Raw genomic sequence first — 23,061 nt, 5'->3', positions numbered from 1 at the left:
CTAAATCTCCTGCCAGTTTCTTTGGATGACCCAAGTTCTATTATTATGAGAGAGAGAGAGAAATGTATTTCTCAGCACCATGCACCAGTTGTCTTTTTTCCAAACTAAAAGCCACTTAGGCTTAAGTCCGGGGACACTTCCCCTCTGGTTAGTTCCATAATCAACTGTTCCAAGACACCATATTTTAGGGTGTTCTAGGAATTCTACCTCTTTCTTGTGACTAGAGCATGCATTTACCCAGTCTCTGTATGAGGGTAATTGAAGTCAGCCATCATTACAACATTTTCTTCTCCATCTCAAGATTGCTTCAGTTTTTTGGACAACGATGTCCTTAGTACAAAATTATTTTTGTGACTGGTGTTCCCACTCACAGAGATTCTGCGAAAAAGTATTTTCCTTTTAAGTATTCTAGCTCTCAGCCTGTTACCAAACCTAACGTTCTGAAATAGTAAGGATCCATTACTGTCAAATTATATGGTTTTATATTGTCCTTCCCTTTTATATGTTTTTGTTGAACTGCCTGAACTGAAAAGGGAAGGAAGCAGGCAAAGCTTTGTATCCTCATCTATACTGTACATCTGAAAAAACGTACACTAACCTCAACTCTATTTTTAGTCTGCCTGAACACAGAATTTAACCTTGGTGATCCCTTGCAATAAAGTAAAGGTTTGTATCTCATTTAGAAGTACAATGGAGCCCCTTATGAGGCTTATGGGAACTATCTGAGCTAATTCTAAAAGAGCTGATCCTGATCTTGCAAAACAGCATCAGAGTAATGAAGTCGTTTGAACTGCTGTGGTTTAAAATATATATATTCCAAAGGGGAAAAGGAAACAATTATATCTCTGGCTGTAGTTTCACAAAAGTCAGTGTGGCTCATTCCTCACTCCTTTGGTGTGAACATTTGTGTGATAAGAGTATGCAACATTATGAGGTGTGACTGGTATAATGAAATTTCCTTCCTTGCTTACACAGATGTATATAGACTGAGACATTGTGAAGCAATCCAAAACTTGGAAAATGTTGGTTTTTAGTAGGTTTACATTGTTGGCAGACCTATTTCTACTGAAGTAGCCAAAAGCTTTCCTGATGATATCCATGGATCTAGTGAAAGTTTCCCTTTCAGTTAATACTGGATCTGCAGCGCAGTTAAAGGAATTTTAATTATTGAATCAATAGGTTTTTCTTCAGTTAACCAAACAAATCTATCAATTCAGTTTTGCATAAGTTTGCATTTACATAAAGCTGAGATTTATTAAAATGCAAATACAATATTAACTCAGCATTCATTGGATTACCTTTGTCCCCACACTGTGATACTATTTCTCAAGGAAGGCTCAAGGTGTCATGTGCACAATTCCTAATTTTTAACTTTAATAATAATAGTAAATTTTATTTGTACCCCGGTCGGAGCCGGGCTCACAGCAGCTAACATCATATAAATAACACAGTATACATAAAAACAGTCATCAATTAATTAAAATACATCTTAAAATTAATTCAGACAAATTAATATCTGGACAAATGTCAGTTATCAGGTTATCAGTTATCAGATTGAGAGCGGTTAATATTTTAACCATCTTTAGCATCTGAATACTTTAGCATCTGGTATTCGGAGATATATATCTTATTGTTTACTGTCATGATTAGGAAACAGCATACAAATTCACTTGCTATATGACAGCAAAGATGCATCTGGTATCCCAACAGTGGCAAATCAAGAATTTCCAATGATCAACCCTCTACGTAAGATGCCGCTGGGTTGTCAGGACATAAGACGTCTTATTTCAGTGCCTTTCACACACTCTCTCTCCAACACCTTTCCCCTTACAAGAAAAGATTGGCAGCAAGGCACGTGACCAGCAGGACAGATAGACACACAAAAGCAGGAGACATGCATGTTGATGCATCCATTCTCCCCCTGATAACATTAGGAAGCAAGGGAGCTCATCAGAGCTAAAGAAAGAGATGGGGTAATACACTCATCTCTCTCTCTCTCTCTCTCACACACACACACACACACACACACAGAGTCACACACGAGACCCCTCATGTTGAATGACTGCACACACAGACACACACAGCACAGTATAGCACCCTGTTCCCAGCTATAGCCAGATAGATGCATATGCCACCCACTTGTATATACAACAATATTCTTGATCCTAATATATTGCTACGGGTCACTCCAATCTCTGCTGAGCTGAGTGAGATTCCAGGGGTCTTGGCTCTTAACCAGGGTTTGTGTTTCCTTCGGAGTGAGGCACAACAGAGATGTAGTGCCTTTAAGATATATGGCTTTGTTTACACATATGTACACCTGAACCTTGTTGGAGAGAGTACAGAACATCATACCCCAAGAGTGTCTTCTGTTGCTTCTCCCATAGCTCAAGTAGGCTTGTGTTCAGAGCAGAAGCCAGCCATGCTCCCCAGTCTCTGGGTACAGCCTCTCCCAGCCAGTCTGCATGGAGTTCTTCCCCCACCTAGGGAAACCCAGCCAGATGGGTGGGGTATAAATTTTATTTTATTTTATTTTATTTATTTTATTTTTCTACTCTTTTCAAAAACATCCTGCAAAAGGACACTTATTCCTGCCCCCTGTAACTCTGGCAGCCTCTTGCTCCTCAGAGCCAGGGGAGGGACAATATTGGCATTGGCAGTTGCCCTTAACGGCCCAGTACTCTGCTCTCTTTGTTTCTGAATGGCACTTCTATCAGCTGATCTCCTGAACAGGAAAACAGGTGCAGCCTGTATTTTTACAGTGCACCCAACATTTACCCTTAATACTCCAAGTATTAGCTAAATTCTAACATTTACTAAATTTAAGAATTTAGAGGGATCTGGCCCCTCTACAAACTCATCACAATATATTCCCTAGGGGTAGGGATGTCTTTCTAAATTTGCCTCCCCTCTTCCCTTTCCCACACAGATAAACACACACTCCCTTCAGAGACGCCATTCCCAATCTTCCAAGGGAGCCAACAGGCAAGAGGCACAAGCTCAGGGCCTCAATATCTTTTGGAGTGCTTCTCCCAATAGAAAACTACTCACACCCTTTGGTCTTCATCTGAGGGTCTCTTCCGAATAGTTCCCTTGCAAGCGATTTGAGGGTGACATTAAAGGAGAAGGTTTCCTTGGTTGTTGATCCCCATCTTTGTTGTTGTTGTTCTTGTTGTTTAGTCGTTTAGTTGTGTCTGACTCTTTGTGACCCCATGGACCAGAACATGCCAGGCACTCCTGTCTTCCACTGCCTCCCACAGTTTGGTCAAACTCATGCTGGTAGCTTCGAGAACGCTGTCCAACCATCTCGTCCTCTGTCGTCCCCTTCTCCTTGTGCCCGCCATCTTTCCCAACGTCAGGGTCTTTTCCAGGGAGTCTTCTCTTCTCATGAGGTGGCCAAAGTATTGGAGCCTCAGCTTCACGATCTGTCCTTCCAGTGAGCACTCAGGGCTGATTTCCTTAAGAATGGATACGTTTGATCTTCTTGCAGTCCATGGGACTCTCAAGAGTCTCCTCCAGCACCATAATTCAAAAGCATCAATTCTTCGGCGATCAGCCTTCTTTATGGTCCAGCTCTCACTTCCATACATCACTACTGGGAAAACCATAGCTTTTACTATACGGACCTTTGTTGGCAAGGTGATGTCTCTACTTTTTAAGATGCTGTCTAGGTTTGTCATTGCTTTGTTTCTGAATGGCACCTCTATCAGCTGATCTCCTGAACATCTCTAGGCCCGTTTGATGGAAATGTTTTTGCTGCTAGAATTTTCGTAATTTTTTCCCCAGGCTTTCTTATGGGTTAAAGAAATGATTTTGCTGCAATGTATTGATTAGATTTCATGCTTTTGGACGAAAGGTTGTAGCATTTGGGACTTTTTAGTTTAGAGAAAAGACAAGTAAGAGATGACGTGACAGAAGTTTATAAAATTATACATTACATGGAGAAAGCGGATAGAGAAAAGTTGTTCTCCCTCTCTCAGAATGCTAGAACTCATGGAAATCCAGTGAAACTGAATGCTGGAGGACTTTGGACAGGTGAGAGAAAGTGGTTCTTCATGCAGTTCATAGTCAAACTATAGAACTCGCTCTCCCAGGAGGCAGTTTTGGCCACCGACTTGAATGGCTTTAGAAGAGTTGCCATGTGTCCTCTTTTTCCAGGACACATCCTCTTTTCCAGGGGTAAAATTTCTGTCCGGATGGATTTTTTTTTAAATTGCCAAAATGCCTCTGGCTATATTTTCTGGATAAGACATAGACCTAACTGGAGACTTGCTTTCCTCTTCTCCTGCCCCACTCAGCAATACATCACAGCTTCTATAGCCTACAAATAGTAGGGGGTATTTAAAATGAGAGTTGTCATAGCATCCTCTTTCTTTGCTCTTCAAAATATGGCAACTCTGAATTCATGGAGGTGAAGGCTATCAATGGTGATTAGCTATGATAGCTATGCTCTCCCTCCATTGCTGGAGGCAGCAATGCTTCCAGGTACCAGTTTCTGGAAACCACAGGAGGGGAGAGGGCTCTTGTGCTCATGTTCTGCTCCCTTGTTTCCCACAGGCATCTAGCTGGCCACTGGGAGAATAGGATGCTGGACAAAATGAGCCACTGGGCCTGATTCAGCAGCCTCTTCTTAGGACTTCTCAGTAGTGAAGTGAAATTATATATTCCATTTATTCAGCAATAAGTGAAATATATAATGATAAAAATAAATGTTTACAACTTTGGGGTATATGACTCAAAGGCATATATGTCGTTGTGTTTTGTGGGGAAAAACAAAATCACTGAAGCTGAGAATACGTATTTTTTCATTATATAAAAGTTAATTTATGCATCCAAGGACATGAGTTGTAATAGTGCTTTTATAGACAAGGATGCCTTTTATTGTACACTTCACACTTGCTGAAAAATAGCCTTGGACTCAAGAATGCATGTTTTGACAAGCAACTTCAGGCAGCTCTTTGAATCCATAGATTATCTTGCTCTATGCAGATCTTTTTTGTTGTCTCTAGAATTGTCCTTTATAATACTGAAGAAGTGAGGTGATAGAAGCTTTGTGTGATGCTAAATCTGTCAGTTGTAGTGTGTTGCTTTCTTGTTAAAGAAAAACCTGGGGCGTATCCTATTTATTTTTTATTATGTTTGTCAATCTGTTTCTCTCTCACCCCTCCCCACCTCACCCCACCTCTGAATCTCTTTAAATCTAATTTTCTTGGCATATATAAGTTTCTGAGCTAAGTTTCTTCAGCTTTTCTTTTCTTCTTGTTTTCTTTCTTCTAGATCTGGGAGAATCTGTACTGTACATTTGGAATTAGGTGTTCAGCTGCCATTAACTTTAGTTCCTATTTCAATTAATTCACCCAAAGGAGCTTGAACTATTCAAAAAGATCCTTGCTGCTTGCTGCTTGTTGGGTTTATCAGCAAGTAATGCTGATAGCAGAGATGGATTTAAAAGTAGCAGCATCATGTTGGTATTCAACCTGACACTTCTTGTTTATCAAGCTTTTGCTGCTTAATTCTACCCTTGCAAACCTTCCTCTGATCTCATCTAAACCCCTGGGGGATTTTAAAAGTGGTTGTCCTTTGTTGAAGAAATCTGAAATTGTTTTATCTGATTATAGAGAGACACAGCATTGTAAAATACCCAGGTTCATAGAGACCTCTGCTGGCATAGAATATACATATTTTTTTAAGCTTTGGACAATTGTGTGTGCAGATTTCAGTCACTATTCATTAAGCTCAATTATCTTTTGGACTCAGAAGCTTCTATACGGGGCTCACAGTAGTTTGCCATTCCAGGGACAGTTTAGCTGTCTAGTTTCTCTGATGTGGCAGCCTGAGATGTCCCCAGAACATTCACTGTCACTTGTGTTTGTTATCTGAAAGCAAAGTAATAGCAGTCTTATAAACTTGAAATACATATCTTTGGAGGCTACAGAGGAAAAAACATCCCCTGGGAGACTGTTTTAAGTTCCACTTATTTCCCCGAGCAAGTTAAATAAGTGGTTAAATCTATTTCATTGCAATTAATGGGACACGTAATGTTCTTAACTTTGGCTTGATTATGCTCATATATTTTCCTCTCAAATATGTTGCATGGGGAAGTTAGGCTGTTTCTATCCCCTAGTTTGAGTGGATGGTATTCAAGGTTTACTCAGGGTAGACCCATTGAAATTAATAGACCTAAGGGGACTTAGTTAAGGGGACTTCTCTGAGTAAAACTTGGTTGAATACCACCCATTGTCTACAGAGCGTGGAACAAGATGGCAAATTATTTCTGATTTCTCATAGTTTACACATTGAAGCACTTTAGACTCGAGAGTAGACCTAAGTGCTTATGGTTTCTGCAGATTGGAATTTGATGCATGTAGTTTGCAAGCATATAGGATAAATTTGTTTTCTTAGGTACAAACATAATTGATACCAGGACTGGGCAGCATTTTTATTCTCCTATCTGGCAGGTTATTATGCTAAAGAAACATAAAGCTTTCCTTAGAAATAGGGAGCACATACACACTAAAAATGGTTTACAAGGTTAGCTGTCATAGATTCTCCAAAGGATATTGGGAATTGTAGCTTAGTGCCAATTCTGAGAATTGTGATTTTCACAAACCCTTGGAGCCCTCAGTTTCAGGGTTTCCTGGGAGAAGGGGATAACTATAAGTTGGCAGCCTATGCCCAATTCAGCACATTTAAACCAGAGTACACTGGATTAATGCAATGGGGGAAGCCATCCAGCTAAAACATTCTTGCTACTAATATCTGCAAAAAGGAAAACATCTTTCCTTATTTCTTTCACTGTGTCACTAATGTTTAGAGACGAGATCCAATTCACTTTCAAGAACAATGATATGATATGTGAATGCGGTATTATATAAATGTGTATGTTAGGAAGAAAGGCGTTTGAAGGTTAATGGCACGCAGAAAACAAACACTTGCTTAGAAGAGTGTTGCTGTCCTCCTTGCAGCTCCTCCAAACTGGATTCAGAAAATAAGTGACGCTCATGTGGCCATGGAAGAAAGCATATACTGGGAATGTAAGGCAAATGGGAGACCAAAGCCTTCATACAGCTGGCTAAAGGATGGCGAACTGCTTCTCCCTCAGGTATGAGTAATATTCAGGCTTGGTGTCCTTGATGCTTTTGAGTTGGGTGACAAAACTTGAAAGGATTTGTTGTGAAGTGGTGACCTTTTTCATCTCTGTATAGTTTGTTGCTGTTGAGAAAAAGAAATTAATGAAACCGAGTGGCCTTAAAATTCCATCTGTCCCATTGCAGACTTCCTTCCCTGCTGAGTGAATGTCACAGAATCACCTTGAGCTTTCCTTGTAGTTAAAACAATGACACTTCAAGCCATACTTTTCAAAGGCAGAAATTACCCTCAGGCACCTAATTCCCAGCCAAATGTTCAATGAAAGTTAGGCATTTAAGTGCCACTTTCTGCCTTTGACAAGCGTTTCTCTGAATCAACTGGAACTTAGAAGCTGTGGGACTCATTTCCAGAGGACATTTGCTATGAGAAGAAGGGTACATAAAATGGCTGTATATTTTTACACTCTGTACAACTCTGTAGGGGAAGGAAAAGTCATAATAGAAACGCTAGTTAAGTGTAAGTGTGAACTGTGAAAAGAGTGCATGGGAATATACTTACTCAGGCTGTATAAAACACCTTCCCTCCATTTCCATTTTTGAGCTTCTGATTTTTAATTGAACTTTATGGGAGGTAAACAAGCCCTCTGGTCTGTAATAGTAACCCCATTCAACTTCTTCAGATCTCTGCAAGAACTGACAACAAGGGAGTTGACCTACCATTAGCAGTGGCAGAATGAACTGCCTAAAGATTAATGATCTATGGAAAAGGAGGAAATCTCATTAGCACCCTTTCCATTCCATGTCTCACCAGAGGAGATCCTTTCAGGCCTTGAATGTCTCAATTATATAGGCAAACTAGGCAAATTATTCACTCTCCATTATCAGAGTGACCAGCTTTTTTTTTCTTAACCTGCTCTTTGATGAGCTGCCTAGATTCAATCAAGCTCTAATAAAGATTATGCAAACATAAAATTGCAACCCCACAGCCAAGTAGAAAGTCGGTCAGTGTTTTAAAAATTATATTAGTTATATGTTTCGTTGTTAAAAATACACCCGGATGCCTATTGTACACAATGCTGTACTGATTAAAACTGATAATGTGAGTTCCATTTTCGTAGACTGACAAATGATTGCAGGGTCCTTTTGTTCCACATGCTAATTTCACTTGCTTCATGCTGGTCACTAGCAGATGGTCTTGAACTTAAATCACATTAGACTAAAGTAAGGATCGTTAAATGATTAACATTTACATCTTTAGGGTTTAGGGGTTTTTGATTTTTGTTTTAATTCTGGTGGGGTGAACTGCATACAATAGCTTTGCAACACTGAATGTGATTAGTGTTCCCATTAACCTTCAAGGGAGCGGAAAGCTAATAGTTCTGCTGTTCGAAATCTTCTGAAGAACTTGCCTGGCATGATTAAACCATAACGCACTACAGGACAGAAGCAGTATTAGTTGCAAGTTTATGTACTTGAAGATACTATTAATCTAAATTGGGGAGGGGGTGATATACTGTTTAAATGGCATTTACCAACTATGATATTGGTTTCCTCCGTTCAGCAATTAATACGATACAAATTATTTATCAATACATGACATCATGTAAATTGTTCATAAACATGCATTTTTAACATCAAAGTTGATTCCCCCTGACAGGTTAAAATAAATGATATGCTTGCAGCAATGCATAAATTTTAAATATGAGCTTTTCAAAATTGTGTTGTGCCTTTTGCTATTTTGCAGGAAAGAATCTTGATAGAACATGGGACGCTCACCATCACCAGTGTGAACCTATCGGACACCGGCATGTATCAGTGTGTGGCAGAAAATAGACATGGGACCATCTATATCAGCGCAGAACTGAGCGTAATTGGTGGGCTCCTTTTACTTAACAAATACTGAAAAATACATGTTGGCCTGTTTTGCTGCCTCTAATGAAGTCCGCAAATAACTAATACTTATTTTTATCAGAATTTATATCAGTCTAGGCAAAAGGCCCACTCAGAGCAGCTTGAGCCCTTGTCATAATGATTGTCTGCATACATGAACAAGTCATAAACACTTCATATTTGCTATCATCATCATTTTGCTTCAGCTGTTACAAATACATACTTTGGAGGGGAGAGGATAGATGATTTTATGCATAGTCTAGTACAAGAATTTGGTGGTCAAATTGTTCAGTTGCTTAGAGCATGGTGCTGATAATACCAAGGTTTCAGGTTTGATCCCCCATATGGGACAACTGCATGTTCCTGCATTGGACTAGATCAGGGGTTGTCAACCTGGTCCCTACCACCCACTAGTGGGCGTTTCAGGATTCCAGATGGGTGGTAGGGGGTTCTATGGCACAAGCTGAATCCTCCTTCCATCAAGCACTGGTGGGCAGTAAGGAAATTTTACCATCAAGAAAGATGCATTAGTGGGTGGTAGGTATAAAAAGGTTGACTACCCCTGGACTAGATGATCCTCAGGGTCACTTCCAACTCTATGATTCTATTAATGACCCAGATTAGAACTTCAGGGAACACAGGCATATTACAGAGGATTATGGGGAAATTTTCTAGGACAGAGACTGACAGATTTCATTTTTGCAAGATCTTAATACAACTTTGAGGCACATTAGCCAGATTCACATGCAACAGAAACTTGGCGGGGGGCGGGGAGCAAGAAGAGAATAGGCACTTTTTCTGCCCTGGAAATTATTTTCAGTATCAGTACTGAACTTACTGCTCCTGGTTCCCCACACCCCACACCTGCGCTTTCTTAATTTCAGCAGCCTAACTTAAGAAAGGAGAAAGTCATATTTGTTGCTGATCTTATTGGCAACCAGAAACTCTTACAGATCTGTTGCAAATCATTCAGAAGTCAGCCATTGCTAGTTTTGTCCAGTATAAACATCACTCAGTAGTAACTGTATGTGATATAAATAGAACATTCTGAATTTTTTTTTTTAATTTGGAAAATTTATAAACAGATTGATCAAGAAGTTCTCTAAGTAGTGTCCAATGGGCTAGGGTTTCCTGGCTTGGTAGAGCTGGTTTTTATTTTCTCCTGGGCATCCCTGTCCAAGCTGTTTGGTCCAACTGGAACTTAAGACATGGGGAAGGGCTATAGCTTGCTTGCTTCAGTCCCTGGCATCTTCAGGCAGGACTGGAAAAGTCTCCTATCTGAAACCCTTGTGACAAGCTGTTAGTCAGTGCAGGCAATACTGAGCTAGATGGACTCATGGAATCATAGACTTGTAGAGTTGGAAGGCATCCTGAGGGTCATCTACTCCAACCCACTTCAATGCAGAAATCTCAACTACATCATACATGACAGATGGCCACCCAACCTCTTCTTTACTATCTGCAAAGAAGGAGAGTCCACCACATTCTGAAGGAGTCTGTTCCACTGTCAAACAGCTCTTACCACCAGAATGTTTAGTCAGAATCTCCTTTCTTGTAACATGAAGGCATTGGTTCGAGTCCTACCCTCTGGAGCAGGAGAAAACAAGCAAGCCCTTTAGATATTTGAAGATGGCTATCGTATCTCATCTCAGTTTTCTGTTTTCCAGGCTAAACGTACCCAGCTCCTTCTGCCATTCCTCACAAACCTTGGTTTCCAGACCCTTGATCATCTTGGTCACCCTCCTCTGCATGCATTCCAGCTTGTCAATATCCTTCTTATATTCAGTATATGTCAGCTTCCTGTGTTCCTAGACCTCTTAGTGTACCTCCTATATGGTATTTTTTCTGTGCAGTAAATCTGTAATTACTCCACTCTTTACACACTGAGGGGATCCTCAGTTTTAGTGCTTCTGATGTGGGCATTTCACATTTTTAAGAACTTGAATTGTGCCACAGAGTCTTGCTTTAAAAGCATAGTCAGGACTTGACTGCTACAGGTCCTCTTTTGGCACTCCATTCCCATCCCAGCCTCCTTATGCCATTTTGTGACTTTTTGTGAAATGAAAGAAGACAGCCTTTGGTGTCTGAGTTCCTCTCAGCTGTGCATTACAGTGTGGTAGCACTGACTGAATCATTATTGAAGAAACATGGAAGATTGCAAGTCTAATTACCTTGCTTTTTAAAATAAAAAAGAGGGGGTAAAAGTGAATGCCCCACAACACAGGCTCTCCCCCTGTTATGGATCATGCTGTTCTGCTGGCCCAAAGAGCAAGGTGACCCTCTCCTTCTAGATAATGAGCAGTAGGGATTTCCTTTATGTCCACTAGTGGCTGCTCATTTCTCTTTATCTAATAATGTTCTGTAGAAGGTGCTTAAGTCACATGTGCATGTGTGGTGGAGGCTGAAAGAAGCAGTCTATGCAGTTTGGATTTGGACAGAGAGTGAAAATGCATTTCACAGTCCCGCCCCCACCTCCCCAACCAGCTAGAAAGAAGTAGCCACAGGAGGTAGCTAGAGTGCTGTTATATCTGCTGGGGACTGATGCTGCTTTTGGTCTGGTACTGCCTTTACAATTTCTTGCTTCCCTCCTGGCCAATCTGTATATTGGAAAAAATAAACAGATACTACAAAACATCCAAAGTCTTCAGTAGTCTCTCCGCACATGGAATCTAACATTGTAAATCCTGGAAAAACACAGAGTGCAACATAGCTTTGATCCATGATCTGTAGCCAGCATGGTGTCATGGTTAAGAGTGGTGGACTCATAACCTGGTGAACGGGGTTCGCTTCCCCGCTCCTCCACATTGCAGCTGCTGGGTGACCTTGGGCTAGTCACACTTCTCTGAAGTCTCTCAGCCTCACTCACCTCACAGAATGTTTGTTGTGGGGGAGGAAGGGAAAGGAGATTGTGGGCGACTTTGAGACTCCTTAAGGGGAGTGAAAGGTGGGATATCAAGTCCAAACTCTTCTTCCTCTTCTTCCGTGGGTATGCCTTTCAAGTGGGGTTTCCTGAAACTTTCACAGTAGCAAATTGTGGATGTGACATGCATTCACTGGCTATCTAAGCTTGATACATGATCAGAATCCAGCATTCATCTCCACAAGATGTAGTGATGGCTTCATGCTGATGTGGGTTTTAAGAAGCAAACAAATGGGTGAGCTGTGGGTAAGATCCAGAGGAGCTTCCTCCAATAGAGAAGACTTAAGATCTCAGATTAGAGCACATAGCATGTAAGCCTTTTCTGAAGAATAGCAGTATTTCTAATTAGCAACACACACACACACACACACACACACACACGCACACGCTACCTCACAGGAGCTACCTGTGGTTTCCTACCAGTGTGCACTCTCTAGGTACTGACTGAACTCTTCTGATGTGACAAGAAGCATGTAGATTTAAGGTGTCAGAGTTCTGACTTCAGATTTCCCTCCTCCCCCACTAAAATGATAGTTCATGCCTTAACCACTGGTTAAGGGAGCATCATTAGATGCTCCCAAAGATTCTAACTGCTCAAAAGTAAATTCTCAGCATAAAACAGCCTATGTACAAAATGTGTTGTGTGTTGCTGGTAAGGAAGAATTCGGAAAAAGATGTAATACATAAAGATGTGAGCATTTTCCCCAGCTTCCCTTGGTGTTACTTGACCTCTGTAAGACCTTCATCGTTAAGTGCTTGTCCTCAGCCACTCTTCTACATTGGCCCATATGAGGGGGGAATTGTAGAAAGTCCTGTAGTGGATGGCAGATCGGTATTATCTCTCTCCTTAGCTTTCTTTAACAGTTTTTAAAGCTCTCTGCTAGAGGCGGGGGCATAGTTGCTTTTAACAGCCTCCATCGGGAAGCTGACATTTCCTCTCTCCCCGCCTCACAATGTCCAGGATTTAAATGTTATTCTAGGGTGTTCAGGGAGTGGTAGTGTCTACCCTGCTATGGTTAGTTTTAGCACTGCTCCCTCCATAATTTCACAGAAGTGTATTCCTGCCCCCCCCCATGCCATGCTGAAAATTCTCCTTCTGCATGGTGAAGGGGCAGTAGGATGTCTGCATAGGGTTCCTCATGAGCTGGACATCTGATGACATAGAATCCAGCTTGCATCTGATGACATAGGAATCCAGGAAGCTAGCATGGTGTAGTGGTTAAGAGCGGTGGACTCGTAATCTGGTGAACCGGGTTCGCTTCCCCGCTCCTCCACATGCAGCTGCTGGGTGACCTTGGGCTAGTCACACTTCTCTGAAGTCTCTCAGCCTCACTCACCACACAAAGTGTTTGTTGTGGGGGAGGAAGGGAGAGGAGATTGTGAGCCGCTTTGAGACTCCTTAAGGGGAGTGAAAGGTGGGATATCAAGTCCAAACTCTTCTTCTCTTCTTGCATAGAAGACTACCTTCCTTGAAATCTATGCACAAAGGCTGCAGAAGTCCACCCTTGGTGTTTGCAGGTTGAGGGCAGGGCCAGTGAAACTTGCAACACCAGCAGCATGACCCCACTGCCCTTTCTATGGTTTGGTGCCATTGTATGAACTTGCAGTGAACCAGAAACAGAACCTTTTAATGCAGCCAGCATAGAACCTTGCTCTGTAATCAGGAGCTCTTCTCTATGAGACTGTATAGGCTAAGCCATACAAACAGAAGAAACAGTGACCAAGAAACTGACCTTGAATTGGGTGTTTGTTTGATAACGTGCATAATTTTTAGCCACGAGTATGTCAAATTGCCAGTCCCTCTCTCCTTCCTTACCAAAACTGTCTTTTTTGCTGTCACCAGGTGTTTTGCTCCCTTGCACTGCTCCAAGAAACCTTTTGAAAATCAATATAGATATTTATATCAATATAGATACTTTGTTTTTAAAACAGTTAATACAATTTGTGAGTAGATAGCATTGTCTCTGATATAGTTCAAAGAGAATGCTCAATATTGTAATTTTAATCTCTTCTGAAGAGAATGGTTTAAGCAGCCAGTGTTTGTTTTTTGCTGGGCATTTTTTTTATGAAAAAGGATAGATGCCTAAATAGTGGTGGGGGAACACCCCAAAATTATTGCTGCTGGAGGAAAGAACAAATAACATTCAACAAATTAGAATCCATAGTGGCAAAATCTATTAGGGATGTTACCTTTTGTGTAAAAGAAATAAAAAGAAAGCCATAGATGCTTCTTCAGGCTATTCAGCAGCTGCTATAGAAGTCTGCCTTACACAATGATTACAAATTATACTATAAAATCAAGGACTTCCAGTTTGTCTTGTACTAGATTAACCAGAGAACATGTAAAGTATATTACCTGTAACCAGAGTACTTGAAGGTTTCTGAATAAATGAGTGTAAGAGTGGAGGGAATACTTTCATGTTTCTATGCTGTCAGAGGAAATGTGACCTTCTGGCTGCTTCCCAGTTCCATCAATACAATATAACAACAACAACAACAACAACAACAACAACAACAACACTTTTATTTGTATCCCACCCTCCCCGGCCGAAACCAGGCGCAGGGCGGCCAACATCAAATATATAATACTGGTATAAAATCAAGCAACAATTAAATTACCTCCTAAAAACAAGTCAGGATCAAATTAAAATCTAATTAGATGGCTTTCTGCAGGATTAGGGTTGGGAACAGTAAATGCTCATCAGGCCCAGGTGTTTACGCTGTTCTTATATGGGCCTGTGAGAATGCTGGGAAGCCTCTTTCGTACTAGTTCTTATACAAAAAGGGAAGGGGAGTCAGGCTGAGCCCCAACCAAAGGCCTGGCAGAACAACTCTGTCTTACAGACCCTGTGGAAAGATGTCAAATCCCACAGGGCCCTGATCTCTTGTGGCAGAGCGTTCCACCAGGCCGGGGCCAAGGCAGAAAAGGCCTTGGCCCTGGTCGAAGCAAGCCTAGTCTCCCTGAGGCCCGGGATCTCCAAGATGTTATTATTTGCAGACCCTAAGGTCCTCCATGGGGCATACCAGGAGAGGTGCTCCCGTAGGTATGAGGGTCCTAGGCTGTATACAGCTTTAAAGGTTAAAACCAGCGCAAGTGTATCTACTGAATGACTAGGACAACACACATCTCATTCAGATGCTAGCACATATACACATAGAAAAACCGTAAAGCATGTTTGTGTTTTTCACTTTGATTTTACATGCAAACTCTTCTCTTTATAAAGAAACATTTTTCAAAACACATTTGGAACATTCCCAATCTGTGCAGCTGCCTTTTTATTCTTGTACAGCAGCTATTAAATTCCCTGCGACCATTTTTATATTGAAATTTTTCCTGGACGTATAAAAATACATTCAAACGGGAATACCATTATATAGGGAGTCCTTTGTTACATAATTTAAACAAGTATTTGTGCACGAGGGGAGAGGTAACAACATCAGGTAATCATACCTTAAAATGTATTTTTTTGCCTGTACATGAGCTTGAGCATTCTGTTTTTAAAAAGAAAAACTCATCTCCAATAAACAATTTTTTTAAAAAAACTCCTCATAACAAACAAAATTAAAACTAAACAAGAGGCATCCACTGAACATGAGCTGAGGTACATGGCATTTTTCATACAATATATATCTCTATGCCATAAAAAGTGGATGTGATTGCTGTATCTTAAGACCTTAAGAAACCACAGGCTAGAATTTACCAAATCTTATTGTTGGGATTTCTTTTAAAGGGTAGGGACTGCATAGAATGCTGAGCAGCTTGCCTTCTCTGCCCATGCCCTGTGACCCTAATTTTCTCCAGAGTCTCAGTGAGATCTTGCTTTGTCCCTTTGTCAGGCTGCCAAACCTCTATAATGGTCACTGGGCACAGGCATCTGTCAGGGACAGTGACCTGTCACTAAAATTCAGGCCTTTTCTCTCTAGCCACTGTGCTAAGGAAAATTATTCTCAAGGCAGTAGATGATGGTCTGTTTCAGACGTTTTGTGGCAGGGCTGTATTTGAACTGGAATTTGGAAAATTGAGGAGACATGTTAGATTCATAGAATCATAGAATTGTTGGAATGGACCCCAAGGGTCATTTAGTCAAACCCCCTGAAATCCTGGAGTATTTTGCCCAATGTGGAGCTTGAACCGAAGGACCTGAGATTAAGGATTTCATACTCTACGGACTGAGCTAGCACCCATTGGAGTGGACAATCTCTGTTCTGCACCAGTTCCATCCTCTTTTGCTGCCAATGTAACCAGGAAATCATATATTGTTTATTCATTGGATTTCTTACCCACCCTTTACCAGGTCCCAGAGCAGGGTACAGCAATAAAACATACCATCATAAAATGACCATAAATTAAGGAAAATGCAAAAGCAATTAAAAACAGTTCCATATATAAAACAATTCTTTTTAATATATATATATATATATATATATATATATATATATATATATAAAAACATTGCAAACATTTTAAAATAGTTCCACATGTAAAATAGTTCCAATACTTAAAAGGCTTGTTGAAAGGATTTTCTCTAAAGAAGGAATATGGATGCACCAGGATTCCCTAGCACAGTCAACCATAAGAGCTAACAGTCATTGGACAATCTCAGAAGACTAACCATTATCAAGAGCGGTCCATCCCAATTGGTTGGCCAAAAGGGAGGAGCAGGACACTGAGAAACACTATTAACTGTCTATCTGCAAAGAATATATTTGTCCATTGTTCTGGGATTAATCAAGAAAATTTATGGAGGATAAGGCTGTCAGTATCTTCTAGCCATGATGGCTAATCTCTGCCTCCACAGTCAGAATGTGTCTGATTACCAGTTTCTGGAAACTGCAGGAGGGGAAAAGTTCTGGTGAGCCTGAGTCCTCCTTGCAGGCTTCCCTTAGGCATCTGGTTGTCCATGTGAAAAGAGGATGCTGGATTAGATGGGCCATTGGCCTAATCCGGCAGGGCTCTTCTTATGCAATACGGTCATGCAATTTTTGCGTTAATTAAAAGGAAACTCTGACTTGGATATAGAGATCCCAGGAGTTTCATAGGACTATGTTGATGACAGACTGGGAATGGGATTCCTGTGTAGTACCTTGTCCATCCTGAAAGTATACTGGAGATGCATTGGCTACACTCTGAAACAGCATGGGAAGTGGAGTGTTCCGTTGTAGGGGGAAGGAAGGATTGATTGAAATGTCCACCACCACCCTTTCTGTCAATGGGAGCCTCCACTGGATCAATTGGCCGTAAGTTGTCCTGCAACAGGAGTGCTGATCCAGATGAAGGACCTAGTTCCTTAGGCCCAGAGGGTGATGCCTTTCTAATCTGAGGAATACTTCAAAAAGCTGTATTTTGTGTGCTGATAACAGACAAAGAACCCAAGCATGCTTTATTTCCTCAAGAAGTTACTGCAGTGCCAAGAGACTTAAAATTGGATGTGGAATGAATAGATGTCCTAAATATATTAAAAGTGAAACACGAAGCTGAAACATTGCTGTCCAACAAATGCATTGCTAAGTCTGCTATAATTAGAATGTTCCTTAATTAGAGCGCTCACACAATAATATGCTCTCCTTCATTTTGAATTAAGCAGCTATATTCTCTACTAGGAATAAGGGTACCTGCCTTTTACTGATAATTTTTAATGCAGACAGGAAATAAAGGCTTAATCATAATTCTTGGATAATATGTTTTTCTGTCGTATCATTCACAAACCTCATGTTTGCCACTTGGTGTTCAGTAGTTATATGTTTTCCGTTGTAGCAGGCAAATGCTATTACGGTCAGACCGATTACTTGCAGTGCAGGGAAGGGAACCAGATTGAAAACAAGGGTTGATCTCTAGTTTTTCAGTGGATTTTTATTGGATTTTATTATGATTATTTTTAGAATTCAGTGAGTAAGATTTCATTATGACTCTACCCTTTCCCTGAAATGCCTGGCACCTCTTCACTCATCATTATTGGTCCTGCATTTTTGAGCACTTATGGAACTTTCTTCATTCTTCTTGTTCCATTCCTATAGTCGGACCAGATTGCTACTCCTTTTGGGGAAGACTTGCCCCTTCACACATCTAACATCTTGACAAATGCCAATGCCAGATCTCCTTCCCAGCGCTATGCCTCCTTTCCCACCACTTTTGCAGCTGATGTAATTGGTTTTTTTTTTGTGGCCTGTTCTTTCCTTTCCATCCTTTAACATTAGATTCCTCCCTACCCCCGCCAGAGTATCAGGTGATACTAGCCCAAAATGTTACTACAAACAAAATGTCCTTCCTGTCTGCTGCAACAGCAAAGAAAGTTTTGGGAGGTACCCTGAAGGTCATCAAATCCTTGCTGGATGCAGTTATAGCTTCCCTGACACGTGTCTGTCCAACTCCTTAAACAGGAGAGCACACTGAAGCCATATGTTCCACTGTTGAGCAATTCTCACCACTACGAAATCTGCTTCCCTGGAATAGCCACCCATTTGTTCTAGTCTTGCCTTCTGGAGCTACAGGAAAACGAGTCTCCTCCACCTTTCATGAAGCCCTTCAGATATTTGAAGACCTTAATCTTCTCTCATGTAGGCTAAACATACTCAGCTCTTTCAACCATTACCCATAGGACTTGGTATCCAAACCATTAGGGCCATTCTCCTCTGGACACACTCTGCTTTGATAATGTGCTTTTTTATTATGTAGCACCCAGAACTGAAGACAGTACTTCAGAGGTGATTCAACTGGAGCAGAATAGAGTAGAACTATTGCTTTCTATTCTCTTTTGTAGTAGCTGCATCACACTGCTGTCTCATGTTCAGCTTGTAACAAAGTAAGACACATAGACCCTTTGTACATGTAAGGCTGTCAGGCCAAGTCTCCCCCAGACTGAAATTATGCCTATGATTTTTTTTTTTTTATGTATGCGGTTTTTTGTGTGTGTATTGAACATTTTTTGGTTGCAGGCCAGAGTTCCAGTTTATCAAGATTACTTTGAAAGTTCCTTGATTCTGTCCTTTATGGTGTTATATGATATATCTATTAGGGGTGTGCACAGGCCCAAAAATTTGTCTTGTATCTTTGTGTTTTTTTAAAAAAACGATCAGTTATGTTTCTGAAACACTGTGCTCTGTCTGCTTTGATCTTTGTTTCAGGTTCTGAGCTGCTCTGTATAAAACAATAACAGAAACTCTGACAGTGGCTTTAACTTCTCCCCTTTGAGCCAAAGTGGATGAAATTTACAGTCACAGGAGCCCCTCTTCAATGGATCAAGGCTGCCAAATTACAGATAAATAAATCTAGGAGCCTTTGTAGATGAAATAAAAGGAATTCACTTTCTTCCATAACCCATGGGGAGAGTGAGGGTTTGTCTCTTGCTCGTTCATATCTTAAAATAATTAAGAGATGGCTGAGGTGTGTATTTTCCCCCTTCCTGAGCTTGTTTGATGGGCCAGCAGAGTTCCAGGTTTTCGTTTTTAAGATTAAAAAGCTTAAATTAAGCTTTTAGCTTTTTTAAAACAAAACAAAAAAACCCTGCTGCTATCCTTTAACAAAATAAATAAACAAATCCAGAGCGCTTTGGTGCTTTGCAGGCAACATTTTGAATAGTCACACTTCTTGCAAAGCCCATGGACCGAAAGAAACACAGAGATAGAGGAAGACATAGAACCATAAGGTACACAGACTTACAGGGAAAAAACACAGTCCATAGGGGGTGTGGTCTGACTTGAGGGGGTTAGTGACATTTGTACTGATTATCACTTAAATTTGCAATCATGGTATGATGAACATACATGGAGGTCATGAAGCTTCTAGGGAGATGTGCATGTCTCATGCTCAACCTTTCCTTCAGGTTAGCCTTCACAGGATAAATCTCCTTTGGTTGACAGGGGACTTGAGACTTACAGTGCCTTTGCAAACCGGGACCTCTAGTATAAATGTACCCTAGTTGTTCAAGATGCCACACAGACAGTAAAGGTTTTGTGAGAAGAGGATCTTGCATAGAGTCCAATATTTGTAACGTCAATGAAATCATTCTGCAGATTTGACTTGGATCTAGAGGTGCCGTTGCGTGAGTGGAAAATGTTGTTTCTTGTGCAAGATAAGGAATCCAGTTCCCACTGATTCTCCCTTCTTGCTTCAGGCTTCCTCCCACCAAATTTTCAGGTTGTTCCAGAGACCTCCTTCAGGAACAGCAACATGTAGGGGAATTGGCAAAAACAGAAGTGCATCTTGGTGTGCAAGCCATTGTTTCGTTTATGTGTTTGCTTAAGTCATCTGCTCTTGCAGCCAACATGGTGCTCTCCAATGTGGTACCCTTCAAAGTGGTTAGACTACAACTTTCATCATTCCGGTCCATTCTCCATGTTGGCTGGAACTGCTGGGAGTCTAGAGAGCACCAAGTTGGTTATCCCTGCTTTAGAGGCGCCATTATGAAATGTACTTGTGTGTGCTGTACATGATCAGTAGTGAAGAAATTCAGCTTTTTCTTTTTTAAAAAAAAAAAAGTTTTATTAAAAAGGAGTTGGATAATACTTCTCATGTGTTCTAAGCCCTTTTACCTCTTGTCTTTCAGCTGTAGGTCCAGATTTTTCAAAAAACTTCTTGAAAAGGTTAACTTTTGTCAAAGTTGGTGGTGATGCTTCAATTGAGTGTAAACCCAAAGCTTCTCCGAGGCCTACCTTTACCTGGAAGAAAGGAAAAGAGATCCTAAAAGAAAATGAGAGGTAATCTTTTTTAAAAAAAAAATCTACTGCTTGTGTTTTGTGACTGCTAATGTTTTCATACCTCCCATGAATATTGGTTTGACAATGATTGTTGTGAAAAGCTCGGGTGTTTGCTCTTAAGGGAGAAGGAAACCCTATTGATTCCTAAATTCACTGTACATCACCTGCCTCTTCATATAGTTTAAAGAACAGTATTTTTGTTTTGACTAGCTTCAAGAGAATAGCTATCAAAATACCATTTTAGAGAATCCTTCAGATCATTGCAATCTGTGAGAGTCCTGGTAAACAGAAATTATTTGAGGATCAACTAGGCAATTGCAGTGTTTAGTTTGTCATTTGCAGTGGCAGGGGAAGAGGGAGGAGGGGTGAGTTAGAGTAGTGACAGCCCTGTAGCATTGTCTAGTATTTGCAGCCTGCCATGTTTGGGGACGGGGGATTGAGGTGATACAGGGGAATGTGTAGATTGTAGCAGTAGTGCAAATAATCAAGGGCTAAAAGCAGGGGGAGGGAGCTAGGGAAATAATTCAGGCTTTCAGCTCTGGATGAAAAGATGTCTTGATTCCAGGTCCAGCAGGAGATAGAAAGCTGTCCTGCCAAGTTAGAAACAATGCAAGGACAGTCCTGGGAAACAAGTTTTTCAGAGTCCAGGTCAACCCAGGGCTTGGCACTGCTTGGTCACTGAAAATTGTGTTGGAGTATTGTAGGCAGTAATCCTTCTGAATCCCAATTGCTGGGGAGGACAAGAGGGGAGAATGCTGTTCCACTCAGGTCCTTCTTGTGGGCTTTCACAGATAACTGGTTGGCTACCATGAGAATAGTATATATTTATTTCATAAAATTTATACAGCGCTTGATCGGTAATCTCAAAGTCCTTTACAAAGGATACTGTACCAAATGGGTCTTTGGTCTGATCCAGCAGTGCTCTTCTTACTTTTTTTTTAAAAAAAACAACAACACAAAATAAAAAAATTCCTTCCGGTAGCACCTTAGAGACCAAATAAGTTTGTTATTGGTATGAGCTTTCGTGTGCATGCACACTTCTTCAGATTTTAAGTAATTCTTCTTTTAAAAAACAACCCAAAAAATAAAACAACACACATGCATTTCAGTTTTTGGAGAAACTTGCAGTAGGCAAAAGTCTTAGAGATGTGCCTATTTTGTGAAAGATTTGTCAGTATCTTTTTTGAGATATATGCCGTAATAGGTGGTATCTGGGACTGAGTGTCTGGAGAAGTAATAGGGTGGATCTTATTAGGCTGCTGGGAATCTTCCTCTGGAGGCTGCCACTGACTGCGAAGCCGAACCAAGTGTGATGTTAGATGCTTGCCCAGGAGGCAAAGCCTATCTTGAAAAGGGAGCTTTATTGCTTTAGCTTTCTTACTCTTCCAGTGAAGCAGAGCTACTGTACACTACACCCTTAATGAATAACCTGCCCTGAAGACGTCTCTTACTGGTGCTTGAAAGCTATACAATTGCATTATTAGGAATTTTGCCCTGGGGTACAATTACATTATTGCAGTCATTAAAGATACTTCATCTCCATAATAATGGAAATCCTCTCTTGGAGGCATAACTGCATCAAAGTAAAGCTTAGAAACCTCACTCCAGAAGGTAAATTATGTATTGCCGTGGCTAAGATTCAGATATATATGTTAGAAATTCAACCTCATAAATAAAGAAAGCTCCCTGGCAGCCATTGATTCAGAAGTTCTGGGGTTTCAGGAATTGCCCAGTGCCTAGTATTTACTTTCAAGAGCATATCTTCCCATATGATAACATTTCTCAAACTTACGCAAACCCTTTCCCCAGCAATGATTTAAGGAATTTGGAACAATCCATGATCCAAAACCTACTTTCCTTCTAGCCCTGAACATCCAGTTTGCATATCTCCCATTGTTCTATTGACACAATATCTCCCATCGTTCTACACACACACACACACACACACACACACACAAACACACCCCTACCTTAATTCTTTAGTCTCTTCCAAATTCTGACAACTTCACATGGCCTTTTAAAATTTAGTTCAGATTCAATCTTGTCAGCATGTGATCAATGTTTTCAGCAACATAGCTTACATATTTCACCTGTCTTGTATGTTTTTATAAATTATATACATACACCCAAAATATCATATAATTGTGCTTAAAATTCTCTCTCACTTTTGGAAACCTTCATGGTGGTGCCCTCCATATGATGATGCTAAGAACACATAGAATACCTGTGTTGGTGACCACTCCTCATCTTCCTCTGAATATACTTCCATTGCTGACCTTCTTCTATATTTTGCTTTCCTGCAAATTAAACCCACTTCTGTTCATCCTATTTTCAGCAGCTCTTATAAGGAATTCTTTCTTTTCTTTTTAAAATATATGGAAATTGTTGCTATGCCTGCCCTCTTAGAGGATCCTTCTCTATAACCGCCAGGAAAGGAAGCTGGATGACAGGTAACAATCGCCCTTTTAA

General features: G+C 40.7%; 2 protein-coding genes across 21 annotated transcripts in view; one reads left to right on the top strand and one right to left on the bottom strand.

Annotated features, from left to right (window-relative positions):
• LOC308471560 (contactin-4) overlaps positions 1-23,061 on the top strand; it is a 520,761-nt gene that overhangs the window by 416,067 nt on the left and 81,633 nt on the right. For all 13 annotated transcript variants that reach the window (XM_080995664.1, XM_080995658.1, XM_080995657.1 and 10 more), the window contains 3 exons: positions 6,966-7,102; positions 8,833-8,962; positions 20,442-20,592. In XM_080995664.1, coding sequence (XP_080851790.1) covers positions 6,966-7,102; positions 8,833-8,962; positions 20,442-20,592 — 418 coding nt within the window. The remainder of the gene's footprint in view (positions 1-6,965; positions 7,103-8,832; positions 8,963-20,441; positions 20,593-23,061) is intronic.
• The window catches only part of LOC308471663 (uncharacterized protein), a 93,615-nt gene continuing 93,373 nt past the window's right edge, over positions 22,820-23,061 (bottom strand). For all 8 annotated transcript variants that reach the window (XM_080995983.1, XM_080995984.1, XM_080995990.1 and 5 more), the window contains one exon: positions 22,820-22,889. The gene's annotated coding sequence lies outside the window, so the exon portion shown is untranslated. The remainder of the gene's footprint in view (positions 22,890-23,061) is intronic.

This window comes from Podarcis pityusensis (assembly GCF_964106645.2).
Source record: "Podarcis pityusensis genome assembly, chromosome: 2".
Taxonomy (NCBI): domain Eukaryota; kingdom Metazoa; phylum Chordata; class Lepidosauria; order Squamata; family Lacertidae; genus Podarcis; species Podarcis pityusensis.
This window is presented reverse-complemented; position numbering and strand designations above follow the sequence as displayed.